This window comes from Choristoneura fumiferana, chromosome Z, assembly GCF_025370935.1.
Source record: "Choristoneura fumiferana chromosome Z, NRCan_CFum_1, whole genome shotgun sequence".
NCBI lineage: Eukaryota > Metazoa > Arthropoda > Insecta > Lepidoptera > Tortricidae > Choristoneura > Choristoneura fumiferana.
The window spans coordinates 11,182,209-11,210,121 of record NC_133472.1 but is presented as its reverse complement, the minus strand read 5'-3'; the positions used below and the strand labels follow the sequence as shown (position 1 = coordinate 11,210,121).

Below are 27,913 nucleotides of genomic sequence, written 5' to 3'. Positions count from 1 at the left end.
TATATTTAAGTGTATGGCGCAAGTACAATGAAAAGTATGGTAATATTATAGTAGAAAATTAAAATGACACAAATTCTTCATCATCATCATAAATCAGACGTCCACTGTTGGACATAGGCCTCCCCCATAGACCGCCAGTTGCTATAGTTGGAAGCGGCCTGCACGCGGCTTTAGCGGCCATCCGTCCTTCTCGTTGGTGGACGTCCTACGGTGCACTTCAAATTCTTGGATTAGCACATTTTCACCTCTGTAGGTTGAATGTTACCGCCTCATAGCAGCGTATGAGATTGAGTAGTTTAGGCAAACTCGATTTTACCAAGAAAGAAGTTTGCATTCTCCTCATCGTGTTCACCATCGTTCTAGAACGAGATGCTGAACCTCAAACATAATAACGAGCGGCTGCAACGGCTGGTGACGTCACGCTCGCTGGCAGGCTCGCAGAGCTCGCTCGGCGCCGCCTCCTCGGAGGACCCGCGTCGGTTCAGCTTGGCGGACCAACCCACCATGCATCAGGTAACTATCACTATAGTGGGGGAGCCCATGATGCTAAATCGGGATTTACTCGAGCGTCGTGGGGAGCTATTAGATATTGTAGATTAATTAATAGGAAGAAAAAAAAGTTATATGATGCACACAAACATGCAAGCTGTATGGACACCTGTCCAACGATACCCTACACTACAAGGTTGGATGACAAAAAAATCACCCCCATATTAAGTCTATGGGAGCTACCCTAAAAAATTTTTTTTTTTTTATTTTTTATTGTACCATTTTGTCGGCATAGTTTACATATTATATATTCGTGCAAAATTATAGCTTTCTAGCATTGATAGTCCCTGAGCAAAGCCGCGGACGAACAGACAGACAGACAGACATGGCGAAACTATAAGGGTTCTGTTTTTGCCATTTTGGCTATGGAACCCTAAAAACGCGCTAGTTTAAAATGTCAATAGACGCTAACTGTTCGTGTGACATTCAATCGGATATTGTTTTGAGAAGGAGTAGATATAAACACATAGTTAGTTTAAAAAGAATCATACTATGCCTACCTCTCTGCGAATTGTATACAAACTATGATACAATTTTATTTTAACTTATGTAGGGGGTATTTCAATCCACATACTAATATTATAAATGCGAAAGTGTGTGTTTGTGTGGATGTTTGTCCGTCTTTCACGTCGAAATGACGATTCGGAAGTGACGCAAAGTCGTAACAAATTTAAAAATTTGTAAAATAAAACTGGACTTATTATATGGTGGAGGTACGGTCAAAAGCATAAATATATATACGTTACCAAGACGTCATGCAAAAATATCTATACACCTTTGTGCAACTAAATATAAGGTCGATGTATACAAATTTTGACGCTATGGCTGTATATATTTTTGCATTCGATTGTACTCAGCTGGATGCCAGTATCCTTCCTTATGTACATCTGACACACTTAAGGAAATCCCAAAATCCCCTTCAGGGCTCCTCTACTATAATATTTACGTATATATGTAGGCTTTAAAAAAGCGGTCAAAATCTGGTCTATAGAAAGCCTATGTATCTGACATAATAACGACATTTAATTTTTGTGTTTGCCTTGTTTTAGGCGGCACTTGACATTCACTCACAACCACTAGACCTCGACTTCAACTGCATGGCTTCGACTCCAACCATGGATTTTCAAAAGAAGGGCTCGCCAAAGTCTAGTATAGGGGAGCCCATCTATGGTAACAAAGCTACCTGCGAAATGATGGAGAATAACGAAGCGTTGCTGGGTTTAAATGGCGGCGCTGACATATTCACCAACGGACTCAACTCTTCCGATCGTCTGAGCGGAGATTATGACATCAACACCGTACTGCCACCGCCCAAAAGCCGGGAACTGGCGATCGGTGAGAGCTACTCTGATATAGGTAAGCATAGTAATTTTATCTGTATTTTTACATTTCATTCCATTTCTGTATTTTATTATTTCACTGTCAAATATTGAAGCATTTGCACACTGCTCTTATAAATTTATAGCTGATGTCCACTTTGTTTTAGGCGTAGCCGATAGTCAAGGCGACACAACGGACGGAAAGAAAATAGCCATCGCAGTATATTTAGGACAGCCAGAGTCATACCAAAGATATTTTGAAGAAGTACAAGACACTTTGACGGAATCCGAGTGCCGGTTTTACGCGAAACAGTCGTCGAGTGCTTACAGCAACCACTTTGAGAAACAAGCAAGTTTCGATTCCCCTCGCGCCTCGCAGCCGCACAGCCCAGAGGCCGAGTCACATGACTATCCGCTATCCGTCAACAAATCTAACACGAACAGCCTCAAAAGCAACAAATCAGCACACAGTAGTTCCTACAAAAATGTATACAATGCCGACTCCACAATAAACTGCAATGAATATACGATAGCATACACGTACATATCTGGCAAAACCACTTGGCAAAACTTGGACTATATAGTTAGAAAGACTTTCAAGGATTATCTCTCAAGGATAGACCCCGGAACTAATCTCGGATTAAACACGGATTCTATAACGTCGTATCACTTAGGAGAGGCAACACGGGGGCCGGAAATTGGCTTCCCTGAGTTGCTTCCTTGCGGATACATTATTGGCACGGTGAACACGCTGTACATCTGTCTGCAGGGCGTGGGAAGCTTGGCGTTTGATAGCCTTATACCAAAAAATATTGTGTACAGGTAAGGAGGAATGTTTGATTGTATTAATAGTTATTGCAATAATCTTATATGACAACAGAACCTTGTGACTAAAGACAGCCTACGTTAAGTAGAAAGACTAGTAAAGTTCTCAATCTCGCGCAGTTTTAAGAATAAAAAACATCAACAGCAAATAATTTATATTACGGCTTAAATAAAAATCCAGTCGAATCAATGTTCTGTGTATATTATCCACAATATGCCAACTTTCTGAACTTAACTTTTAGTACATTGCTTCTAATTTCTTCGTTTCGTTCGACTGTTGTCGAGTATCAACCAATTGCACAGTTTTGTATATGCACATACATTGAGAAAGAACATGGTCAAATAATTTTACGATTCCCGCGGTATCATCCAGATTTCAATCCAATGAGGACTAATTGACAGGCGAAATGTCGCTAGATGGCGTTAGAATCGTGAGGTTTTTTTGACGTAACGCTCTTACATAGGAAAATAGACGCGTCATAATGTTCGTGTTCAACAGATACGTGTCACTTCTTTCTGAGCACCGGCGGGTGATACTCTGCGGGCCGAGCGGTACAGGCAAGTCTTACCTCGCCGCGAAACTGGCAGAGTTCTACGTACAGAGGACGCAACGGCGTGGGAACCCAGCGGAAGCCGTCGCCAACTTCAAGTACGTAGACACAGATGGAATAGTGCCGAAGTCTTTGTAATTTAACCAAGAGGCTCTGTTACTGTTCTTTAACATTTTCTCCCTGATTTGAAAGCCATAAAAGTGTCAAAAATAATGTACATGACTTCAAAGCTACACACATGTGCTTAGCCAGCACACATGCTGCATATGCATCAATCTGATGAAAGGTTCTTTATTCGGGGTTCGGTTATTCTTAATAGTTAAACGAAATTAAATACTGATCAACTGTCCAACGTACTGAGTTAGACTCTTTCTTAACAAAGTGCTGGTACGTTCTATAATTACTAAAATCTAAAACGGAAGCAATTGTGATAGAAGTCGTATGTTTTATCATAGCGTGGACCGCAAGTCATGCAACGAGTTACGCGCATACCTCGCCAACATAGCAGAGCAATGCAGCGCAGCGGCTTCGGGCGAAGAGGCGGCGCTGCCTTCGGTCGTCGTCCTTGACAACTTGCAACACGCGTCGGGACTCGGGGACGCCTTCGCCGGTCTACTGCCTCCTGACAACAGGAACATGCCTGTCATTATAGGTACGTCGACAGAAATGTAAACTAGGCGATAGAAGCGGCATAATCGCGCTACCCTGTGATGCAACAAATGGTACGAACGCCACCTGCTGTGTGTTATAAAACGGTATTATTCTCTAAACAAACCTTGACGGTGGATGCATTGTCAACCTATAAATGTCATGACTACGAGGAAAAAGGATCAAGTTGTGGCTATCTTTCGTTCAACCGCTGCGCTACATAGTGGACAAAGTTTGTTAAGAAAATGCCAACCACCCAGTATCAGGTATCAGTACTACTCACCTTGCTGAGTATGGTAAAAGAGTAGGCGACGCGCTATGGCGACACTTTTTTAAGAGAATACAGTATTGTACACTGCAGAAGGCGCAGGAACTTCTACTACGTATTGATTTAATCTCTGAGGGTACATCATAACTTTGATCGTGAAGATGAGTGTACATTGTGGAGTCGTAGGCCTGAATAATTGTTATTGATTAATTGGGCGCCGCAAAGTTATATAACTTGTACCAAGAACTATAATCTTTATGTAATAGGAGTGTTTAGTTAGCTACATTACGAGTAGTGTGCTGCTCTGCTTACAGCTAGTTGATGTATAGGTTTGGTTTCACAGGAACAATGTCCCAAGCTACCTGCAATACAACAAACCTTCAGCTGCACCACAACTTTCGATGGCTGCTCACTGCCAACCATATGGAGCCAGTGAAAGGATTCTTGGCCAGGTAATACTAATAATAATATACGTTACATACATATTATTGAATGGCTTACATAAGCAGTTAGTTAGTATGAAATAAAGCATCAGCCCTTAAAATCAAACTTCTTTGACCAGCCTGCGGACTTGAGACTTAACGAAAAGAAGTTATTTTACTCCAGACATGAGGGCCAATTTGAACTCGTGATAACTGCTATCCTAATTTACACTTATCGACCTAGTCCCAAAGTAAGCGAAGCTTATACTATGCATACTAGACAACAATAATAAACCACTTATTCGACTATATCTACGCTAACTGTGAAATATTGCATCCGAAGACATACCCAAGCTTCTCTCATTCTCCGGGTTGCCTAACGAGACTGTTCACTCCACGCCACTGAATGGCTATCTGGTCGTGGTGGTACAGTCAAGTGCAAAAATATGTATCTATTCGAAACGCTCAAAAATATGTTACTACGGCCTTTTTACGTCGGAATAAGGCTCTGTGGTACATATTTTGAGGGGTTAGATAAGTCCATATATTTACACTCGACTGTAGTACTAACCGAGTAATTCCCCTAGGTACCTCCGTCGCAAGCTGTTCTCTCTGGAACTGCGGTTGGGACGGCGCGAGCCGGCACTGGCGGCCGTCCTGGAATGGCTGCCCGGAGTGTGGTCCACCCTCAACGCGTTCCTTGAAGCCCACTCCTCCAGTGACGTCACCGTCGGACCGCGACTGTTCCTCGCCTGTCCTATGGATCTCGACGCTAGTCAGGTGAGTGTAAAATGAGAAGATTAAGAAAAATGTTGTGGACTTAACCCTTCGTGCCAATCTTTAAACGTCGTCCACTTGTATTTGAATTTCCGCTTCGATTAAACGTGCTTGAGGTCAAACTTCATCATAGTTAGTCCTATTTCAGACTAGAGAGGAGAACGAAAAGGGGAAGTGCTGCGCACTCTACGCGCTCTAACTCAAAAAAGCTCAACGAATAATTAAATCGGGCAAAAAATTATAGAGCATTATAGAGTCTATAATTTTGTAATAGATGCAAATGTTATCATATCAAACGATACCATGCAAGTGCGACATTTTGACCTATAATAACTTAGACGCATAAGCCCTCTCATTCTGAGAGGAGGTCTGTATAGCAGTGGGACGTATACAAGCCGGAATAATAATGACAATCTTAAGACGTGGACGCGAGATCCTATTTGACTTTTTAAACAGTTTTTAGAATGCCATAATGCCAAAAGATGTGTACATACATTCGAACCAACTGACTCGTCGTGACCCACTGTGGAACCTTTTCATAGAAAAAATCATAGTGACATCGTATTGAGTGACATTTACTGTGAGAACATTGTTCTACGGTGAGTCAGGAATCTAATGGGTCGACTGTTACTATACGTATACGTGTTTCCAGCTTATTATGTCTCATTCCGAGGTGCAACGCGTATATGACTATTTCTCAAAAAGTTGTCAATTTTCAATAGTCCACTTATAAAAAAAATATTTCCTGACGCTATTTCAACACAAAAAATAAATAACATTGTGTTTAAATACATACAAAGTCAGATAATCTTTGTTGTTGGATCGAATAGAAAGTTTCGATGTAGTAGTTACAAAATTACGATATTTTCCTCACAAGATTTCGTGACGTTTTCCTGACATCAAGAAGTTTTGGATGTTTTATGCAGTTTATTGTATCGTATTGTAACTCTTTATTGTACATAAAACATATGAAAATTAAAGTTAAGAAAAGAAAGATATGTTGTACAAAGGCGAACTTATCCCTATGTCCTTATGTTTTATGATCTCGTCCTTAGTGTTAATTTCATGATGGGACAGGTTTTTGAGAAATACTCATATGACTGGGTTCTAATACTCGTGTTGTTCCAGGCGTGGTTTGCCGACGTGTGGAACTACAGCATAGTCCCGTATGCGTCGGAGGCGGTGCGCGAGGGCGTCGCGCTGTACGGCCGGCGGCGGCACGCAGCCGTCGATCCCCTGCAGCACGTGCGCTCCACCTACCCGTGGCGGGAACCCAATCACTCGCACGTCAGTACCGCCCTAATAATATTATAAATACTAATGTTTGTGTGTGTTTTATACGAGTAACACTTTTTCCCGGCCCGGATACTACCGACATAGAAATACCGACGCTGTTTTTTGTGTACACGCCCATAGAAACTGAGATGAGCTTCTATGGCCGATTTTTATGATTTTTTTTTGTGTAATTAATTACATTCGGTAGGTCTGCGAATCTGCTATTTTTCATACTGCTACGCGGACAGAGTCGTGGGCAACAGCTAGTACTTAATAAAAAAACCTTACAGTAATATGACTAAAACACTAAAACTAACAATACATTATCATCATCATATTGTCAGCCGAAAGAAGTCCACTGCTGGACATAAGCCTCCACAAGGCTCTCCACTCAGACCGCTCTTGTGCTTTCCGCATCCAACGCGATCCCGCGATCTTAACCAGGTCGTCGCTCCATCTTGTTGGAGGCCTACCGACAGCTCGTCTGCCGGTCCGCGGACGCCATTCGAGAACCTTCTGTCCCCATCGGCCATCAGTCCTGCGAGCAATGTGCCCCGCCCACTGCCACTTTAGTTTCGCAATTCTTCGAGCTAATAGAGTGCGTGTGCCGATATTTTTGTCCACCTTGGCCGTTCCGAAATATCTGATGGCGACTGTAGTTTGAACTAGAAAGCTCCTGTTCATTAGCTGGAGTTTCAAGTGACCTAATTTGAAATTTACTGTATGTAATATTTGATGTTGTTTCAGACGTTACGTGCGATAACTGTGGAAGAAATTGGCATAGAAGAAGCAAACCAAGATCCCAACACCAACAACAACCAGGATCCATTGGTGAGCCATAAGTACCTAGTCTTCGCTCATTGCACATACCTACATGCAAAACATTTTGCAACTCAACTCAGAAACATCTATTTCAATAAGGAACGAGACGGCAAATTAATGATAATATATATTAATGATGATATTAATGATTAATTTTTATATTTAATGATCTATACTATTTGTCTATAGTTGAATATGCTGATGCGGCTGCAAGAAGCAGCCAACTACAGCGGAAACCAAAGCCAAGACTCGGACAATGCCAGCATGGACTCGAATCTCACGCACGACAGCTCCATGGGCAACGAGCTATGAAGACAAACGGTCCAGTTTACCCGAACTATTTAGTCGTACGCATTAATTAGTCGCTAACCATGTCAGCTATATTGGGTTGATCATCCGAAAAATGAAATATCTAAACCTGCTAAATCTAGCTAGATAATACAATCAATCACACACAACACGTCGCATATTTGTACGCAGCGTGCAATGAAATGAGAAAAACTATTCATTCTCATGTAGTGAAATCGCTGTTCGTGAAAAGGACGCAAAATAATCTAATCTATAAATCTGTACATTTTTCAAAACAAATTTTATAAATGCATTTTTATTCAGTTACGGGCTTGTTTCGTGTAAACTGTTAGCTACATTATTGAAAGCCAAATAGTTGCCATTTGTAAATTATTATTTTTATTTATTTACTAGTGTTCTACTTATTTCAACTTTACTAAGTACGTATATTTAATTTGTTTTAGGAAACTTATCGTCATAAGTCATAACGTTAAACTGTTGAAAGAACAATGAAGGTTTTTATTCTGCTGTATTTGCAAAAGTTCAAGCAAATATTTAAAGCACGAGTAAATTGTCCTTTCGACGAAATTGTACCGTAATTTCGTTTATTGAAGTAAGTGACCGCTTCAAGTCAGAAGTTACAAGCCTCCAATGACAATGTACACGTTTGTAATGTTTTTATCTAACGACAGTGCCTGGAGTGATTTTTCTATTTTAATCAATATTTCTGAAGCTCCTTGTTTATGGATCCTTGTCTTTGACTATTGTTATATTTTTGCAAGGTAGGATACGAATCGCATTTGTATTACAATGATATTAGATGTAATTGAATGTATGAAAGTGTAATTTTTATACCATTTTCATATAAAACTCATGTACCTAATGAAAAATATGTAGTTGTAAATAAAATATGTTTAATATAATTTTTTGTATGCTATTACACTAACTGCTATAACGCCATAACAGTATAGCGTTACCTTTGTATAGAAATGCGTAACTACTATGTTATAATTATGTGTTCGGTATGGATTGACTTGTGTGCATAACTGAAACGTGATATCTACAATCTATGCTTTACGGAAATTGTGAAATAAACTTTGATTATAAATTTTGTTTCATTTTCAATATTAATATTTTACACTTAAAAAATAAAGCATGGTGCCAAGGCCACGACATCTCCAGACATTTCTTGAAATTACCTCTTAAATAAAATAGAAAAGACCCCAACACAGATCACGCGATTTTTCGACCAGTAAGAACTTGGATATTGGTTATACATTCATGTCATTGGACAATTTAAAAACTGGCACTATTTATATGGCGAATAAAAAACCGAAAAGGCTGTCTATAGGTTCCTGGCCGACTTCTGGTCACTTTACCCTACGTGCTAAAACTTACTGAAATACTGCATCGCAGCGTCGCTCACATTAACAAAAATAATGTTAAATTCTACTTTGTACCACAAACAAAAAATTAAACAATAAGTAGCTTAAAATGAGATGCCTTGATTTGAACTGTCTGTCTATGTATCCGTTACCTCTTTACGATTAAAACGCTGAACCGATTAAGTTTAATTTGGTATGGAGATAGTTAGAGGCCCTGGAAAAGACAGGATAGTTTTTATCCCAGAAAATTGCATAGTTCTCACGGGATACCGATACCCGTATCCTTCGTAGACGGAGTCGCGGCTAACAGCTAGTTCACAATAAAATGCAATATTTAAAGCAACATGTAGTTTTTATTCATTATAAATTACACAAAACCATGGATGCATTAAATTTTTATTGGATATTTGTCTCGACAACAGAGCAATTTGGACGGAACCAGTTGTATATCATTAGGACTAGAATTAAAAGATATTAAAATATACTGAAGTATAAATATTAAAAGGAATCATGGTATAAGTAAGGCACAACCATTATAACTTCAATCAACACTAGGGTCCAGTTTCTCGAAGCATATTAGTCTAATAATAATAATAGTGTTTTGTCTCATTTCCAAATACAATTTATGAAATAAAACACTACTATCATTAGACTAATATGCATTGAGAAACAGGTCACTGGAACTGTCATATAGTCATTCAATTTATTACAAACTGGTGTTTAGAGCTAAAAGCTATGGATATTTTATCTCTTACAGAGTTTATGTAGTAGACAATATTGTATTTCCTAATACATTTTAAACTTTGAACACTTAGTACCTATTAATACTTGATTGATATCGAGTAAACTACATCACGGTCGTAATTGCAACCACAATATTATATGAATTATATCTTTCATCCGCCATGGGTAATTCTTTATATGTGTCAAACGAGATGATAAATGTGATTGTGATTGCGAGCGCATTCGTTAAGATGGTCTGTTTCCCTTAGTCCCAACCACTTTGTCCTCACTTTGGAATGTAAAGAAATGGGTAAGTACAATATCAGATTTTCTGTTTATTGCATTCAGCATCATAAAGAATTGCACACTTTAGTAGTACTTCGTCAATCAAACATCATTATTGAGCAATCAAATTAACCAAGGAGTTACAGCAACAAAGTACTGAAGTGTTCATATACACCGCAATTTCTTTATTTCTGTTAACTTCAACAAATGGCTCAATGCATTCATAGATACTACCTGTTTATATATATTCTGAAAAATCTATAAAAAACTTTCATGTTAAGTAATTGTTGACTAATAAATAACATTGACTTAATACATAATAAAGACATCAAGCAAACTCACTTTTTCAAACTTCTTTTGCCAAAAATGTATAAATTGAAGACAATCTATAACAATATTATGTCATAAATTAAGAACTTTTACACTGTCTTGCCATGCATAATAAATTAATTCCAATAGTCCCTTGGAGAAAATTAACTTCATTTGACTAGTGGAAGACAGAAAGTTAACAGACATGAAAAATAGCATGGTATTAAGGACAGGACAGGAAATAGATGAAAATTATCCTACAAGTTTCCATTGAACACATATTATATGATTACAAAATATTAAATTAGAGTGATTTAATAATTACTGAAGTTTAAAACTGCAAATTTTACACAATAAAAACACAAATACCAAGATCACTAAGGAAATGCAAAAATAATAAATCTTTTATAAAGTCTAATTTGATTTCAGGTAAATTTTGCACTAAGATTTAGGCTACAAATTTTGTTTCTCTCCCTGCTTCCTATTGTAACTTAACATTATGACTCCTTGTTAAATACGAAAATATGTTTAACTGGCTAAGGGCTCCTTGCACAGACTACAGTTAAAAAAATAATTCATTAACCCTGGGTTAAGGATAACAGTACTCTACATTTTTACCCTACTTAACCCTGGGATACCAATTACCCTGGAGTTATAATAGTGAACTGTGGTCCATGCAAGTCCTCCTAATTTGACAATTTACTGCTTAAAAAACATTTAAATTTTATTTTTTTAGATCAGCTCAATGATTTGTATGCAAGTTCTGCCACCATTCATGTGCAAACAGATCATTGACTTCATTATTATTGGTAGTACTTGCATAATTACAGATGCAATATGTTTATATAATGATTTGTCATAAAGAGATACTTGCTACATAGCTTAACAGTCAAGAGTGCATGCAATGCGAAACTTTTTTCAACAAACTATGAATAAATGTTGTAATAAATAGAAGCTAAATTTACTGCTCCACATCATATCAGGTGCTATTTAATTCAAATCTTGAATTCAGTCTACTACACACATTAATTTACATAATCTTATGCATCCTATAAGATTTTAAAAAATCAATCCACGCAGCAAGCAGCAATAACTAATCACTATGTACGTCAAGACTTAAGTTTGACAGGGATGGAATAGGAGATTCAGAAAAATCACCAGAATCATCACTGGGATTTTTGTTGTGATCACTGCTCACATTTTTAGATTTGTGACTTGTCTTAGATGGGCTATTTAAAGACGGATTTTCTTTACTCAAGCTATGATCATATAATACATTTCTATCACTGTACTCTATTAAATCTGCCACATCAGATATAGACACAGAGCTCTGGGAGCTTTGAGAGTTTTGTCTGGGACTCTCATTTGGTGAAGTTTTATCTTTCAAAATGGTGTTGTCTTGAACATGTTCTGGGGACTGAAGATGCTTATCTTGCACATTCTTAGTTCTCGATGCCGGAGATGAAGAAAAATCTAAACTGTACTCAGTTGCTTCCGTGTCAGACTTTGTTCTCTCATTAGCACTCTTAGAGTTCATCTGAACTTTGCTGTCACTTTCCAAAGTATAATTTTTCTGGGATAGCGAATCAATATTTGAAGTAGCTGATGACACAGAGTCAGCTTTTAATATGATGTCTTGATGAGAGGAGCCCACAACTGCAGGTTGAGGACTGTTCTCAGCATTTCCATCTATTTTTATGGAAGGTATACTTTGAAGATCCGTCATTTTGTATGATTTAATATCCACATATGATGTGGAGTCACTGCTGTTATTAGTGTTTCCCTTTACTTCATGCATGTGGCCTTGACTCATTAAACTACTCTCATTTTGTGTAGCATATCGTTTTAATGGTTGGTTAAGAGAAAGTTCAACATCAGTGTTTGCTTGAGACAGGATGTGCTGGTTTGGGATATACTCCGAACTCTTCTCCCTTGTCGAATCACTAGACGTGTCTGTGTCTGAGTTATCTAAAGGTAGTTTCAAATGTAGTTTGTTTTTTTCATCAGAAGAATTGTCTGAATTTGAATTACTAGTAGAAGTACTGGAGTCTTCATGAACTATGTAAGTACAGTTTTGGTTTTCCTTGTGGTTAGCTGGGGTGTTACCGTGCTGATCGACGCGGGCGGCGTCTCCCTGCTCATAGTACTTCCTCTGATAGGGTCTTATGAGGTTCTTGAGGAGGGTGAGCAGCACAGGCTCCTTTACACTGTGGCTTCCGTTGATGAACTGGAGCCGCTCGGCCAGCACGTCGCGGCCTTCGTACGCGTACTCGCGACCCTGGCGCGACTCGGACATGTACACAAACAGCGTGTTTTTAAGGTTACAAAATTCTAAAAACTCATGAACTATCGTCAGCGCGAGAACACCTTCGGGTAGTTTTAATATATTGTCTAAATTCGCATTTTGTTTCATATTTTCACACTCGTCTTCAAAAGCCAAAAATATATTTGCACGAAGTAACGCTCGTATTTTAGCAAGCGATCCATTCTTTTCCAACGCTTCTATCACTAGGTCCCGGAGTTCGGTGTCTTCGGCTTGTGCCATTGCAGCACTTTCTGTTTCTTATAGGAACACAGCTTTTTTATGATTTATGTAGCTATAAATAAAATAAATATTGAGCATAAGCTGTTGAAGTTGTGTTGAAATGAAGATAAATTAATCTATGCCTTGTCTATTTTTTTTTTAATATAAAATACAAGCCTATGCCTCTATGGTATGACATTGGGTGACACTCTTTCCCGGCCCGGATAACACCAACATGGAAATACCGACCCTGTTTTTTGTGGGTACGCCCATAGAAGCTTCTGCCAGTTTCTATGGGCGTGTACACAAAAAGCAAGGACGGTATTTCCACGTCGGTGTTATCCGGGCCGGGAAAGAGTGTCACCCAATATTACGTCTACGGCAACACCATGGCAATACTAGCATTTCGTTGTCTCTGGTAACCTAAGGTGGTAACTCTTCCCTTTCTGTCATGATAAAGCAGGGCTACTACGAAACTCGAAACTCGGAAGTTCGTGTCGTGCGGTCCCTCTGACACATACTATTTAATACAAGAGCGAGAGAGACGGTACAATACGAACTTCGAGTTTCAATCGAAAAAAATCGAAGTTCGTATAACCAATAGTGTCTTTTTCAACCTCGACATTGGCGGCGCCAAATATAGCGGAGCTATATTCTTTCAAAAAATTGAATTGAAGTTCATATGTTCATTCACTCGCGTCCTCGCGTATTAAATGACATTAGCGTCAGCGGGACGACAACATACGAAGTTCGAGTTTTGCACTTCGCAGTATAGATAGGGCCGCTCGCTGCCTGCGTTACGTGTGTACATTTCAAAGTTAATTTCATTCAAGTTTATTTATTAAGAAAAGCTACATAAAAATAATTGTGTATTATATATTGAACAATATATATGTGTACTGATGTGCCAAAGAAAACTTTTCAAAATTGCGAAATGTTTCATATAGGAAAATTTCTTCTGCCAAAAGCTTCAACTAATACCGAAACCCGTGTCGCCGGAAATGCACACATTAGTGCCTACAATTTTTTTTTATTCGACTGGATGGCAAACGAGGTAGTGGGTCTCCTGATGGTAAGAGATCACCACCGCCCATAGACACCTGCAACACCAGGGGGATTGCAGATGCGTTGCCAACCTAGAGGCCTAAGATGGGATACCTCAAGTGCCAGTAATTTCACTGGCTGTCTTACTCTCCACACCGAAACGCAACAGGGCAATGCAAACACTACCTACTGCTTCACGGCAGGATTAGCGAGCAATTTCTGTCTGGAGAAGAGACAGAGAAGATATTTTATGGAGATGCAATAATTTTCAGTCGTATTGAATCCAAATGTATTCACATATTGCTCATTTTGCAATGCTTTATAGGTATATGTCTAATAGTACATTGAGTACCGAGCGTCTATTAGAAGCCCGAAGTCGAAGACTGAGGGCTTTATTGAGGATGTTCGCAATTCTAGTGAACTCGTGCGACATACAATGTTTTTCATCACATTTGCGAGTAAAATTGTATATTTGTAAAATTATTATTATTATTATTATTTAGAAGCCTGTAGAGGTGTCCCACTGCTGGGCAAAGGCCTCCCCCCATGTCCTCCACTCTACCCTTTCGTAAAATAAAAACTAATATTTTTTTCAAAAATTGCCGATACCGCTGACTACGCCCTTGATAGCGCCAGCTCCGCGCCGCCCTCCCGCACGCCAGCACGAGCAGCACGCCATGCAGTAACAAACTCATTTACCGACCTTGAGCTTCATTCGTAACAGCATACGGCCAATGACTCATTTACCAACCACGGGTTTCATGACAAGAACATTAAGGTCGAGGGTTTTATTTGGGGGGTTGCAACCAAGGTAGCCTGCATGTTACGACACTGTTACGAGCAAGTGTGATGAAAAATATATTTCATGAGTCATTGCGCGCACACATTTTCTTGTCATGAAGCCCAAGGTCGGTAAATGAGTCCGTGCCCGTACTGATGGTGCTGCGCCGTGCCGCGTGCGCGTGCGCGCGCTGCTGCAGGACCACATGGTCCACATGCACACGCACGTTGCGGCGCGTGCTGAGGGAGGGGGAGGTAGAGGGCGGCGCTGCCAAGAGCACAGCCTAAGGTATCGCCAATATTTGGAACAATTTTTTTTTTGTTTTACAAATATAAAATTTTACTCGCAAATGTGACGAAAAACATTGTACGTGCACAAACATTGCACGGGCGGTACTATAATTACAAACATCGACTCATTAAATAAAGCCCTCAGTCTTCGACTTCGGGCTTCTAATAGACTCTCGTTCGTAATTCCTTATTTACCGCCTTTAAGACACAATGTACTATTAGACATATACCTATAAAGCATTGCAAAATGAGCAATATGTGAATACATTTGGATTCAATAAGACTGAAAATTATTGCATCTCCATAAAATATCTTCTCTGCTATCTTCTCTGCTACTATTTTATAATATTAGACATCTATTGGTAAGTAGCGGAACTAACTTGACATTCTTGTCATATAAGGTTGATTTAATGCTGTCGGTTCTTACCTGTTTTCTATCTTTTTTCGAACAGAACAAGAACAGAAGCTAACTTGAAGCTAATGACCCAATAAGCGCCAAGATTTCAAAGTGTGTGTCCAATGCACATGTGTGCGGTATTAGTTGAAGCTTTTGTTGGCAGTTCCAAAGTTCAACAATCGAAGATCGTATCGTACAGTCCCTCTCGCTCTCGTATTAAATCTATATAGTTACATATAATAAAGCTGAATAGGGTCGAAAATCTGTACATGGAAGATATTCGAAAAAAAGTTGGCTAGGGATACCTACTTAGAATCGATGAAAGAACACGTTCCAACAGTTTTTAGATTTTTTTTCTGTTTGTCTGTTTATCTGTTTATCTTTTATTTGACCGCGCATCACGTGAGAACGGCTGAAAGGATTTTGTTTTTGATGCAAACTTTACTAATCTGTCGAGAAAATCCCCGGCTAGGTTATAGGCTATAAAAATTCAACCCTTGAAAGGAGGGGTAGCCACTACACTCGATTGAGATTAGTTTGATTGCGCCTGAATCTTATGACTCTTCTTAGGAAGGATGTGCAGACTTTTCAACGACTTCGAGTAGGTACCCGGCTAAACTAACAGATGGCACTGAAATTAAAAGGTACGTTGCTAGATAAGTTTACATAAATACGTCACTGAAAAAGGATTTTGCCAAATTTTAAGTTTAGAAAAAGGGGGTACGAATATAAACAAATTTAATTGAATCATAATTGATTTAACAATATTAAACGACAATAAATTAACTGCCACACATTGAACAGTGCCATCTTTTGGGGAACTAAGCAAACATTAACCCTTCGGTTGGCATCCGCCATTTTTAGCGAATTCTCTCAAGCGGCAGAGCCTCTTACGGGTGCTCACCGAAAATTTGGCATAAGTCAAAAAAAAGTAATTTATCAAAAAAAAATGTATTAGTACTATAGTTAAACTGTATATCAAAAGATTAAGCATAAAATTGCCTAGTGGATTGAATAGCAATAAAAGCCATTTCATTGGCGTGAATTTAGCTAATCTTGATTAAATCTCAGGTGACTGAATTTTTTACCCTCACATGTAATAAAATAACTGTAATTATTAAGTAATCATGTGGACTAAAAATTCCTTCCTTCGCGCTGTCACCGTGCATCCACCGCATTACCTCTCATATTTCGTTTCCTACATTTTTTTTACCGTACAACGACAAAACCTACTAAACACTAGCAAAATTGTCCTCCAATGAGGGCTATCGCGTTTGAATTCGCCACTAGAGGCGCTAGTGTAGCGTGAGTTCTCCGAAATGTCAAATCTCATAGTTTTTGGGTGAGCCACGCGGGTTTATTTATAATTAGAATAATTTTGTGAATATTTTGCAATATCTGAAATTACTTATGGCAAATATGCGTTCCGGGGCAATGAATGTCTGTGTTTTGAGACAGTTTTGTCTTTCGGAAACCTTTGTCTTCCCTTTTTTCCGAACAAAACGGGGACTATGCAACACTGGCATGCTCGATATTTTTATGGTACGGTTTTAAGTTGTATTAAATATGATTTTAATCTAAACTTTGTTTTTACGTCCGTAATAGGGTAAGGCCGCGAATTTTAACCAATGTGACATAGAAATAACATAAAAAAAATACGTGTCGTTACCATAAAACGTAACGTAAATTTTTATAAAGCCTAGATCATACTGGTAAATATTCTCATTAGATAACGTATTTATGAAAAAAAAAATACATTCATATAATAAAGTGAAGTTTTTATTTTTACTAAAACTTTCTAACGCTCCAACGGACAGAGCCATATTTTTCTAAAAAAGCAACTTTCTGACGATACTGATCCTAAACCTGTCCTATATGAGATCTATAGAGCTAAACATGAGAATGTGGAAGTAGAAGTACCCTCTAGTTGACGAAAATCTTTCCAAAAGTGTCTCTTTACATGCCTCTATAACACTGAAAATAAGGTGCACATTTATAAGCATAACGAATTTGGATAAGTGGTTTTTTTTATTCGACTGGATGGCAAACGAGCAAATGCGTAAGATATCACCGCCGCCCATAAAAATCTGCAACGCCAGGGGTATTGCAGACGCGTTGCCAACCTAGAGGCCTAAGATGGGATACCTCACTTGCCAGTAATTTCACCGGCTGTCTTACTCTCCACGCCGAAACACAACAGTGCAAGCACTGCTGCTTCACGGCAGAATTAGCGAGGAAGATGGTGGTAGCAATCCGGGCGGACCTTGCACAAGGTCCTACCACCTGGTTGTGAGCATGCTTGTGACTTCGACTGTACAAGCTATTAAATACCTCAAAAAATGGCCAAAACCCTAAATCACAGGTTTTACCAATTTAGGAAGTAGTGTCTTAGTTAAGTGGACAATGTAAAAAGATGTTTTTGGAAATAAATTATTATGATTATTAAGTTTAGGTAACAAATGAACTAAGTAGGCAAGTGAATCTCTCCGTTTGTCTCTCACTTTAAATAAGCTATGCATGTAAGCAGGACGTGAACACAGAACTCGCCATAATTCTCTTGTGCCGATCCGATTTAACTTCAAAATATCCATCTAACTAACTTACTGTGCGTGCAGTCATTGGAAACCTAATAATAAACTGGTGTAAGTTAAAAATTTTCTGTATGAACTTCCCTTTACCACATTTTTTCGTTACGTTATGTAAAAAAATACGTAGCATTTTGTAAAAATGTAACGTAATCGTAACGAAAGTGTAACGTATTTTATACAAAAAATCGTTTATCATGGTGAAATAACGACATTTTGAACATAATAATACATGCCACTTGCATGGAAAAGATTACCCTATCGTATGAAAAAACAACCAGTTAAAAATAATCACTACTTACCCTTAAAATCGAACAGGCACTTTCGACGTTTTTTCGAAAAAAAATCTCCGCGTCACTTTTGATGGCTGTTTGTCAACAAACTAATGAGATTTATTTATCTCATCGATGTTGCCCTATTAGAGTATTAGTTGCCAGTGTACAAAAACAAATTTCTACCAAAATTGGCGTTAAAGCTAGCTTAATAAAGCGTCACCAAAGTATTCGTAACGAAAACGTGGTATTTTGGCACGTGAAAAGAAATAAATATAAAACATGAAAATTATTTGACTATCATGATTCCGCAATCGGTAGGACTATCGTTATATCTTAAATGTTGTTTAAACAAAATCATGATCATAAGAAGTTAAATAGCATGAAAATAATAAGGTATTAAGTACCCGTGGTCAAAAAAAATAGTCAATTTTCGTTACGTTTTGGACGGAAAATATATTTTTATTATTTTTTTAAAAGGGTTTAAATCAATAATCTCATATGCGACCTTGAGAGTTTATATCGTGTAATATAATAAAAAAAAAATTAAACCTCTAGATGTTGTCAGTTTTTTTTTATCAGCGTTCCAAATTTGAAACGACCAAATTGGTCAAAATTCGCGGCCTTACCCAATAACAGAATTTGAAAGCCATACTTAAAAAACTCACGCAACAGTGCGCCATCTAGTGAGACAAAAAACGATAGCCACATCAACATCTGTATTATTGCACAGATAATTATTTAATATACTACGAAATAATAGAAAATTATTTTACTCTGGTCATTAATTATTCCTAATCGTATAATAGCGCATTAATATTCATACGTATCACTTCCTTTCAACACTTAATTATAATGGTCACGAAAGTACTATGAAAAAAGATATACATTTTTCTTTGTCGTTTGCGGAGTAAATGTCAAACGATTTGGGGCTCGCATCGACTCGCATTTTATACCTACGTGCTTACGTGTTACCATGCATCTTGTATCTTATTCCTTGAGCGTGATACATAGATGGGAAATTTAGTGAACAGGTTATCAGCTGATATTTATCCGCAGTTTGAAAGGAGTTTTCAAAAAATCCCATGGAATCGGATACATAATGTGGGACATTTAAGTTTGTGTGAGAAAATGGGTCAGGCCCGAAAAACTCACTTTCCCAAAACGTACACTGTCTAAAAGTGCACTTTTCGCTAAATGTACACTCACAAAAGATACACTTTCCCAATCGGGGCAATTATTCAATAGTTGCACTGTATCAACAAGTGCACATTTCTAAAGTGTACACTTTCCCAAAAGGTACCTACACTTTCGCAATTGGGGTTAGGCTAGGCCAGGTCTCGATTGAATCGAAGGCTTTTTCATAGTCCTCAAACGCTAAACATAGTGGCCGATTATACTCTTTGGTCTTTTGTATAATCTGGAGGAGCTGCTAAAGCCTTTGCGGAATACAGCTTGTTCGGGAGGCTGGAAATCATTGAACCTGCGCTCGAGACGATTCGTAATGACCCTCGAAAACAACTTGTATTTCTATTACTTGGCTGCGCTCGACGACGCAAATTAGCTGGGTCCGTTCGCTCTACGTTCGCTCGCAATCGCTAGCACTAAACGGAGTCAGATGTCTTGACCTTGGTTGAGCCGGGGCGTAACTAAGTCAAAAAGCGCTCAGGGCACGCATACATACTATACACCTTATAACTTATTTTAAAAACAGGATACTTACATATTTTTAATTATTTTCTTAGGATATCCTACAAATGCGGGAGGCCTATGTCAGCGGTTAGTATACAAAACAAACTTTTGGTCATCCCGGGTTATTCCCACCTGTTACCACCAATTTGATATCAATGGTAACTTTTTCCCACCTGCTACCACTGGTAACTAATGAGAATAAAAATTCCCACCTGTTACCACTAAACTAATTGGTGGTAACAACTGGGATTTTTTCCCAGTATAGTCCGTTCAGGATAACATTGGACTCTAGAAGGCCACAGAGGAGGGGGTTTTAAACCTTTTTTGTGAAGTAATAATGATGATGATGAAATAAAGAAGTAACAAGATGAAGTTATAATTTAGTTTACTTTGTAAGTAGATTAATACGTAATGTACTTACAAAATAAAACAATATTAATACGTAATTTGCTACATAATATTCGATTCATATTGATACATAATTTATCTAATAACTGTTTCGTGGACTGATCCGCTATCATTCCCTGTTCAAAAATATTCTACTCGTAGTTCCTGCTATGAAGTTCATGAGTTGTGAAAAGTTTACTATTCGTATGACTAAAGGTCATCACATTTTGATACAAACTGGCGATTAAAAACTGTAAATAATGTACAGAATATATAATTTTCAAGTATTTTATAGGAAAACGTTTCTGTTTTGAACAAAATAAAGTTTTATTTATTGTTTCTAAATTATGATATAAAAAATAGCAAAGTACTAATGTTAATTATAATTGCAAAAGTTTACAAGTCTGTATGTTTGTTTGTTACCTACCTCTTCACGTCTTAACCGCTGAACCAAGTTAGGTAAAATTCGGTATACAGATAGTACAAGTCCCGAGGAAGGACAGAATAGTTTTTATCCCGGAAAATTGAATAATTCCCTCGGGATAGCAATAAACAAACTCTACGTGAACGATGTCGCAGGCAACAGTTAGGTAATGAATAATGCAAACTCTAATATTGACTTCTTCGATATTTTAGTTAGAATTAAGTTTAGATACGTATACTAAAAAAATGCAATTTATTAAATGACTTTCTAAAGCGTGCACTATAAAGAGCCTATTTTCCTTCTTTCTATTCCTATATTGAACAGACTGTAGTTACCACCAATTTCTTTAGTGGGTTTGAGATGGAAAAAAAACAATTAGTTACCACCACATTCATTTTAATTTTCAGCAGTTTATTATTAACATATTAAAAAAGGTTCTGTTCTATTCAATATTAATGGAGTTATTTTATCTCATCCCGAATATATTTCCTATCTGTTAACACTTAAGTATGGTGGTAACTACTGTGATTTTTTTCCCAGTTGTTGCCACTGAGTACTTTAGCGGTAAAAGATGGGAAAAAAAATCCCAGCTGTTACCACTGGTAAAAATTGGTGGTAACAGATGGGAATAACCCGTCATCCCTCGGGAACGGCAATTTTTTTCGGGATAAAAATATCCTACTGTTTATTCTGGATTTCACGATACCCCACGCTATAGGTTTAGTCGAGAAAAAAAACCACCCTCACTTTACGTCACTACCCTAAAAAAATGTTTTTTTTTATTGTACCACTGTCGGCGTGACTGATAGGTATACCTATTCATGCCAAATTAAAGCTTTCTAATACTACCGGTCTCTGGGCTTACCCGCCGACAGACAGACAGACAGACAGACGGACAGACATGGCGAAACTATAAGGGTTCCCTGTTTACTACGGAACCCTAAAACTAAAGGTGGGCACCTCAACATAATTTAAATTTGTATTATGGTGGGTTCTAGTTGTGCCACGTACTTTTTGCAAATGTCACTATTTTTGTTAACTATAATCGAGAAAAGGTAGGTAGTGCCCTTGCGCTTACGTGGGTACACTTATTCAAGCTCCTACTTTGGCTTAAAGCAGATCTGAATCCAGCACGCACTTGACCGTTTTCTTTAGATAGTTTTGGGTGCTGAATAAAGCGATATACCTACCTAATAAAAAAAGTTCTATTGGCATTTAGGATTCGCGGGCAATAACACAAAATTACTTTCTATTCAGAGCTCTGCTTACCATACAAAACATATGGGAAATAGACCTGCGTTGGCTATCGGTAGGAGAGTTGACGCATGCGTTGTAGAGCTGTGAAAGTGGGTGACGTAAGACAATCCTCCCTTTACTGAAATCCTGACTAATACCGGGTTAACTGTGAAGTTATTTACAAATGCTATTGGCCAAAAGTTTGATGTCACAGATAAGGTAGCGTTTAGTACTGTACGAAGCGAGCTGCAGGTCTGGCGAATATGAGAAAGCAATAGTATGCCTTTCTTGTCGCACGAAGATCTTATATCCGTAGAGAATTTTCCAGAAAAACTGTTGCTGTCTCTTTCCCACATTTTACCAGATCAATAACAGCTCAGAGAATTTTGGACTAATCGAGGCTTGACCAGGGTCGATGTATTTTTTTGCACGTCTAACGTCAGTAATTTCGGTGTTGCTTGCGGGTGTAGATCCAAAAGGGCGTAACTGCACTGTGGCACGTGGTTTTGGTATCTCTAAAACCTTACAAGATCTTTGCGCAAGTGCTCGATTACGGGGGGTGAAGGCTTGCGCCGGGAGCTGCAGGAAATTCTGTTAGTCGGCCCGAGCACACGCGCCAGGTTGTCGCATGTTCCTCCTCTACGTCAACGATAATTAGAAACTTTTAGTCTGCCTTCTGATCATATCTTAATTACAAAACTGTAAAAGAAATACCGATTAAACTTATTGTACTGATTACTGACTCCTATATCCAAGTTTGTAGAACTTTACCTGCTCGTGGTAGAACTTTTGCCAAAGTACTGTAGTGGCGGGAAAACAATTTCATATCCTCGCTTGACGTGTTGTGTCGTATGTGTGCGTAGAGTGAGAGGAGCTTCTTGCCCTCGAGGACAGAAGGCATGGTATATTCTTTGTGAATCGATATTATTGGGACATTCTTCAGCAGAAACTATGGCTTCCGAGGCAAAATAAAGGTACGAAATAGATATATCTAGTATAGTTATTAGCGAATATGATTCACAGAAGTATCGGAAAATATATATTTTTTACTAACCTACAGTTAGATATCCCAGTTCTTAGCTATCTTCCTATAGAATATTCAATAATTAGCGCCATAATCAACATAAAATTATGCCATGGGTGTAATCCGAGGTTGTTCGTACAATTTGGCCGTCATTTAGAATTAAATGACAGATCAGAGGTTGAGCTACCTCCAGTCTGCGGCAGGCGCACGTGGCGTCAGTCAGTTAGCACTCGTCGGGTCAACGGGAGCACGTTTCATAAAAGATTTTCGTGGTTTCTTGGGCTTAGAACCTTTTCGGCGCAGGCGTAATGGATAATCACCTACGTAAGCCAAAGGTAAGTGTATCTACATAAGAGCCTTTCGTTTTAAAATAAAGGCTAGGTTTTGTAAAGATTAGAAGTATACATTAGTAGGTAAAATATATGGCTTAACCGTTTTGGTAATTCTATGACTTACGAGAACATTGTTGAAAATGATTAGGTAGTCATAAGAGAAACACAAACCCCTGTAAAACAGTATGCGGATTAGATTAGCATATGTTTTGTTGTTTTAGTAATATTTCTAGTAATTCATTACATAACCCATAGTTAACCAGACGCCGTAATTTAAAAGTACGTTATTTATTATCTTAGTTATACATTCGTGGGTTGAGAAATCCCCTTAAAATCTTTATAAAATCTAGTGCCAGAGCATTTTTGTACCAATGAAACAAGATATTGCTTAACAAATGTTTTAAAATAAAACATGAAATGAAAGAAAATATATCCGAAAACAAATTCATTTAACAGACATTTTAACAAGGAACGACGTTATTTTCATTAATTTAACGAAGACAGGATGTGTGACATACCTGACCTTATTTGCTGGAATTAGGCTCCTGCTGTGTAGAGATAGAGTATCAAAAATATTCACTACCTACCTTTCACTTTCTTTCTATAGAATAAGTAAAGAAAAGCAGACAAATGTACAAAAAATAATTAAGGTAGGTACTTACTTTCTACACGTAATTTTTTGGTACGACATATCTGTATTGAAACAGAAAACAGTGAAATACACCAATTGACTTAGGTATAGCGTTTCAAATACAGGATAAATTGTTAAGTAAGTAAGTATATTTTTTCAACCCAACCATACGTGGTTGGGAGAGAAGTAATATTTAATGGAAGCCAACATTAACATTAGTTTTTATTTGTCTTAGGTCACACAACACACTATTGTCTCATAACCATAATTTTGCTTCATGTACCTATATTAGAAAGACTTCATGATGCTAATTGATTTAAGGACAAGGAACAATAACATTGTATTTCTTGTAATTCTTAGAAAAACAAAATATTGATATATAAACATTCGGTAATTTCCTTGTTTCTTTTTCTCTGCTTTGTAAATGTCACGAGTAAATGTTTTTCTTTCTTTCTATCTTTCTTTCTTTAATGGCCAATTTTTTTTTCTGTACTTGTATAGTACAGTCAAGGGCAAAGATATCAACACGATAGTTGCAAAAATATGTATACACTGCATTAATGTTAAGTGCATAAAGTCGTGTATACATATTTTTGTAACTTTGGCCGTGTCGATATCCTTGCCCTTGAATGTACTATGAGGTCTTAATTCTTGCCATTCATAATGAATGCTATGTCATCGAAAAGTACCCTTTCAAAACGTATCTACCCATTTGAGGTACGGAACCCAAAAATACAAAACGATTGCTGATAACGAAAATGAACGGTGAAAAAAATCCAAAATATTAAAAATTAATGTTATGTATACTTACTTCTATTTAAATTTAAACATCATGTTTAACAAGATTAACATAAAAATTCTAGTTTCGAATTGACACAAAATTATTAGACTAAACATTTAGTTAGACCTATTAGTAGTTATTAAAGTAGATTGTTCAACGAGGGAAGAAAAGCACATTATATCACATGAGATATCTTGGCGCGAGTCGAAAATTCGAGTGCGATATTGGTGTTTTCCCGAGGTAAACACCGCTTTTCATTTGAACAAGAAAAGTAAAAATAAACAAATAAAAAAAGAAATTTTCATGGGAAAAATATGAAATTATTAAAAAAGTTATCTAATTAACTTAGTTGAAAAAATCCTGCGAGTTACAAATATGTAACAGAGCGACTTTTACTTTCTGAACTGTTCCCGTTTGAAATCGTTTATGAAATGTGTGGTAAGTAAATATTTTTTATGAGAATAATATTTTTCATTTCGTCAGGAGCCACCATTTCATTTTTTTTCTTTTGAAACTTTAGGTATGATTTTGAAAACAACCTTTGTCTCGGACGTTATTACATCAGGCATCAATTCGAAAACTGGATAACATGATTCACAATGTTATTTTTGTTACAAAAAATTAACGAGCGAAGTATTATTCGCGGTAATTTCAAGCCTGAAGCAACCCCGGCAGTAACATATTCCAGTTAATTACCACTAATACCATTTATAAGACTAAGTAGGTGCTATAGTTTATTTGTAATATCAGTAAGTTACAACTTTAATAAATTGTGCCAGACTTAGGCTATTTAGTTTGTGTACAGTACACCATTACTCGATTACACATTGCTATTTAACAAGCTTTTTTATTAAGTACTTTTTTTTTCAAGAACATTATGTTTTGTCTATTAATATTAAACGCAATGAAAGTCATAACGTGCTATTTTTGGTTTCCGTTAACTTTAAGAGAACAATGAAAGTAACATTCGAAAGATTAAGTAAGAAAAAACTATTGTATTACTCGTACGTATAGACCGTTAGGCTGAATATGAATGTGTTGCATTGGCATCCAATGCCTTATTTTTTCATTTATTTCAAGACTTGGGAGGAAAGTGTAGTTTTGCTCCGTGTGTTGGATATGATTTTCTTACTCTCCGACTGTGAGAAATTAAAAATAATTTTTCAAATGTGATTTTCGAGGGCGCGTTTTCGAAAATCGGCCCCCAGACATGCCCTATATTGCGAAGTACAAAATTTGTACTTCATATCTTGCCGTCCCGCTGACGCTAATATTATTTAATATGAGAATTAAAGGGACGGTACGATACCAACCTCGACTTTCGAATTTCGTAGTAGCCCCCTGAATTTGTTGACCACAGGATATACGTATTTATCCGATTGGAACGTATAAATTGTTTTACTTTTCACTGGCAATACACTAAAATAAAAAAATCTATTTATTTTGCGGTCGCGCATGCGGCCAACTCACTTGCTGATGGTAACCCGCAATGAGTGTTTCCGCCACTAAATATTTATTATTGTCTGCATTTGGTAGACCGCACTGCAAAATTTTACCATTTGTTATTTTTTATGACTATTTTATATTTTATATGACAGCTAGTACACAGACACTGTCAGTGACTTCGTCTGTAAAGATAATTCTTTACTTAATTATTTTAAGGCCGCCATTAAGGGGAATAATAATACTTAATTATTAAAAAAAAAATCACGAATATAAAACTAGAGTTTAGCCGCGGCTTAGCACGCGTAAACTATTCGATCTGGTAGTTACAATTGAAATTCCGGGATTTTACAAAATTCCTGTGGGAAATCCCAAAATTTATATCGTAATCTTCATTGAGGTGTTGTGTAAAGAACAAAGAAGAATATTGGCATAAAAGTAGCCTATGTGTTATTTCAGACATCCAGCTATCTACATACCAAATTTCATGACTCTAAGCCCAGCGTAATCTGAATGGGTAAAGAGCTTTACAGGCTGCAATGCAGGATAATGAATAGATTTCTTTTTCCCTGAATGGCAACACTGGCATAGATAATAGATCGCTCGTTTTTGGCTCGAAATTCTAACTTGTGATTTTATTTTGCTTAATATACAAAATGTGCACACTCAATATCATATTTTCTCAAGATTTTCGCGATTCCCGAGGTCAAAGAATCGAATTGCTTTAAAATTCCAGAGAAATAACGCGTTGTTTGGGAGAAACGTGTCAAAATGGTGCTGTAGAGCGCCATCCTGCTCTGTCTCGTTTTTTTGTCCCGGTCTGGCGGTTCACTTTTATATTAGATGTGATGTTTTAAACATTCAGCTATTTAAACACCAAGTTTCATCCATGTAAAAGTGTATACCAGGAAGATACCAGGTGTTGCTCATGATTTAGTCCCGAGCATCGCTTATCGCTTTCGCACAGGAAAGGAACTTATCAATTTTCCAAAAAAGTACCTAAATAAAAACCTACGTAAAACAAAAAAAAGAACTCAAACTAAAACAAATTATTTAAGCCAGATCCCTTAAGGAAACCAAATTAAATTTAAATAATGTCAATATTGAATAGAAACACGGCCATACCTCTACGACGTAGGACTCGTAGCACGATTTACTCGTAGTTAAAAATCGTAGCTCGTAGCATGGTAGCCTCGTAGCACGAGCTACTAAGATACCGCTACCTTCGCAAATTGTTAACTTTTACTTCGAGCCTTTCGAGAAAACTTGGCCGTAGTAGTTTTCCCTGTTAATTTGAAATATTTATTCCAGACATGATTTTTTTTTTCAAATCGATAGGTCTAGAGGAGAGGGCAGGGGGGGGGGGGGGACGAGACATCGCTCGACTTAAACAAAAATTTGCACTAAGTTGAATATTTCGCAAACGAATTAATCTATTGAAAAATCGTCTATAATAATCGACGTAATAATTTTAAAAGATCAACCCTAACGATAGTCTTCACTATAAGGTTAGGCGAGAATAAAAAAACACCACCACTTTACATCTACGGTAAAAAGTCTTAGGTACAAAATTTTTTTTCGTGTCTTTTACATACATTTTATTTTTATTTTTTTTATTTCGTCG

The 27,913-nt window shown here is 37.5% G+C and overlaps 3 protein-coding genes across 15 annotated transcripts in view; 2 read left to right on the top strand and 1 right to left on the bottom strand.

Moving 5' to 3' along the window:
• The window catches only part of sick (sickie), a 266,050-nt gene extending 257,198 nt beyond the window's left edge, over positions 1-8,852 (top strand). For all 12 annotated transcript variants that reach the window (XM_074086211.1, XM_074086135.1, XM_074086146.1 and 9 more), the window contains 10 exons: positions 364-513; positions 1,599-1,905; positions 2,036-2,690; positions 3,193-3,342; positions 3,700-3,896; positions 4,504-4,612; positions 5,170-5,362; positions 6,488-6,646; positions 7,382-7,465; positions 7,646-8,852. In XM_074086211.1, the coding sequence (XP_073942312.1) occupies positions 364-513; positions 1,599-1,905; positions 2,036-2,690; positions 3,193-3,342; positions 3,700-3,896; positions 4,504-4,612; positions 5,170-5,362; positions 6,488-6,646; positions 7,382-7,465; positions 7,646-7,768 (2,127 nt within the window). In that variant the 3' untranslated portion in view covers positions 7,769-8,852. The remainder of the gene's footprint in view (positions 1-363; positions 514-1,598; positions 1,906-2,035; positions 2,691-3,192; positions 3,343-3,699; positions 3,897-4,503; positions 4,613-5,169; positions 5,363-6,487; positions 6,647-7,381; positions 7,466-7,645) is intronic.
• A 610-nt stretch (positions 8,853-9,462) lies between these two features.
• Positions 9,463-13,123, bottom strand: LOC141438640 (uncharacterized). The gene has a single exon (XM_074102507.1). It carries the CDS (start codon positions 12,989-12,991, stop codon positions 11,540-11,542), a length of 1,452 nt encoding a protein of 483 aa, XP_073958608.1. The 5' UTR covers positions 12,992-13,123; the 3' UTR covers positions 9,463-11,539.
• A 9,563-nt stretch (positions 13,124-22,686) lies between these two features.
• GABA-B-R1 (gamma-aminobutyric acid type B receptor subunit 1) overlaps positions 22,687-27,913 on the top strand; it is a 178,083-nt gene continuing 172,856 nt past the window's right edge. The window contains exon 1 of one of the 2 annotated variants that reach the window (XM_074086270.1): positions 22,687-23,052. Coding sequence is in view for 1 of the 2 variants with exons in the window: in XM_074086277.1 (XP_073942378.1) it covers positions 23,411-23,437 (27 nt within the window). In the remaining variant the exon portion in view is untranslated. Of the gene's footprint in view, positions 23,053-23,361; positions 23,438-27,913 lie in introns of those variants that run through there. The other variant, XM_074086277.1, reaches the window with a different exon arrangement.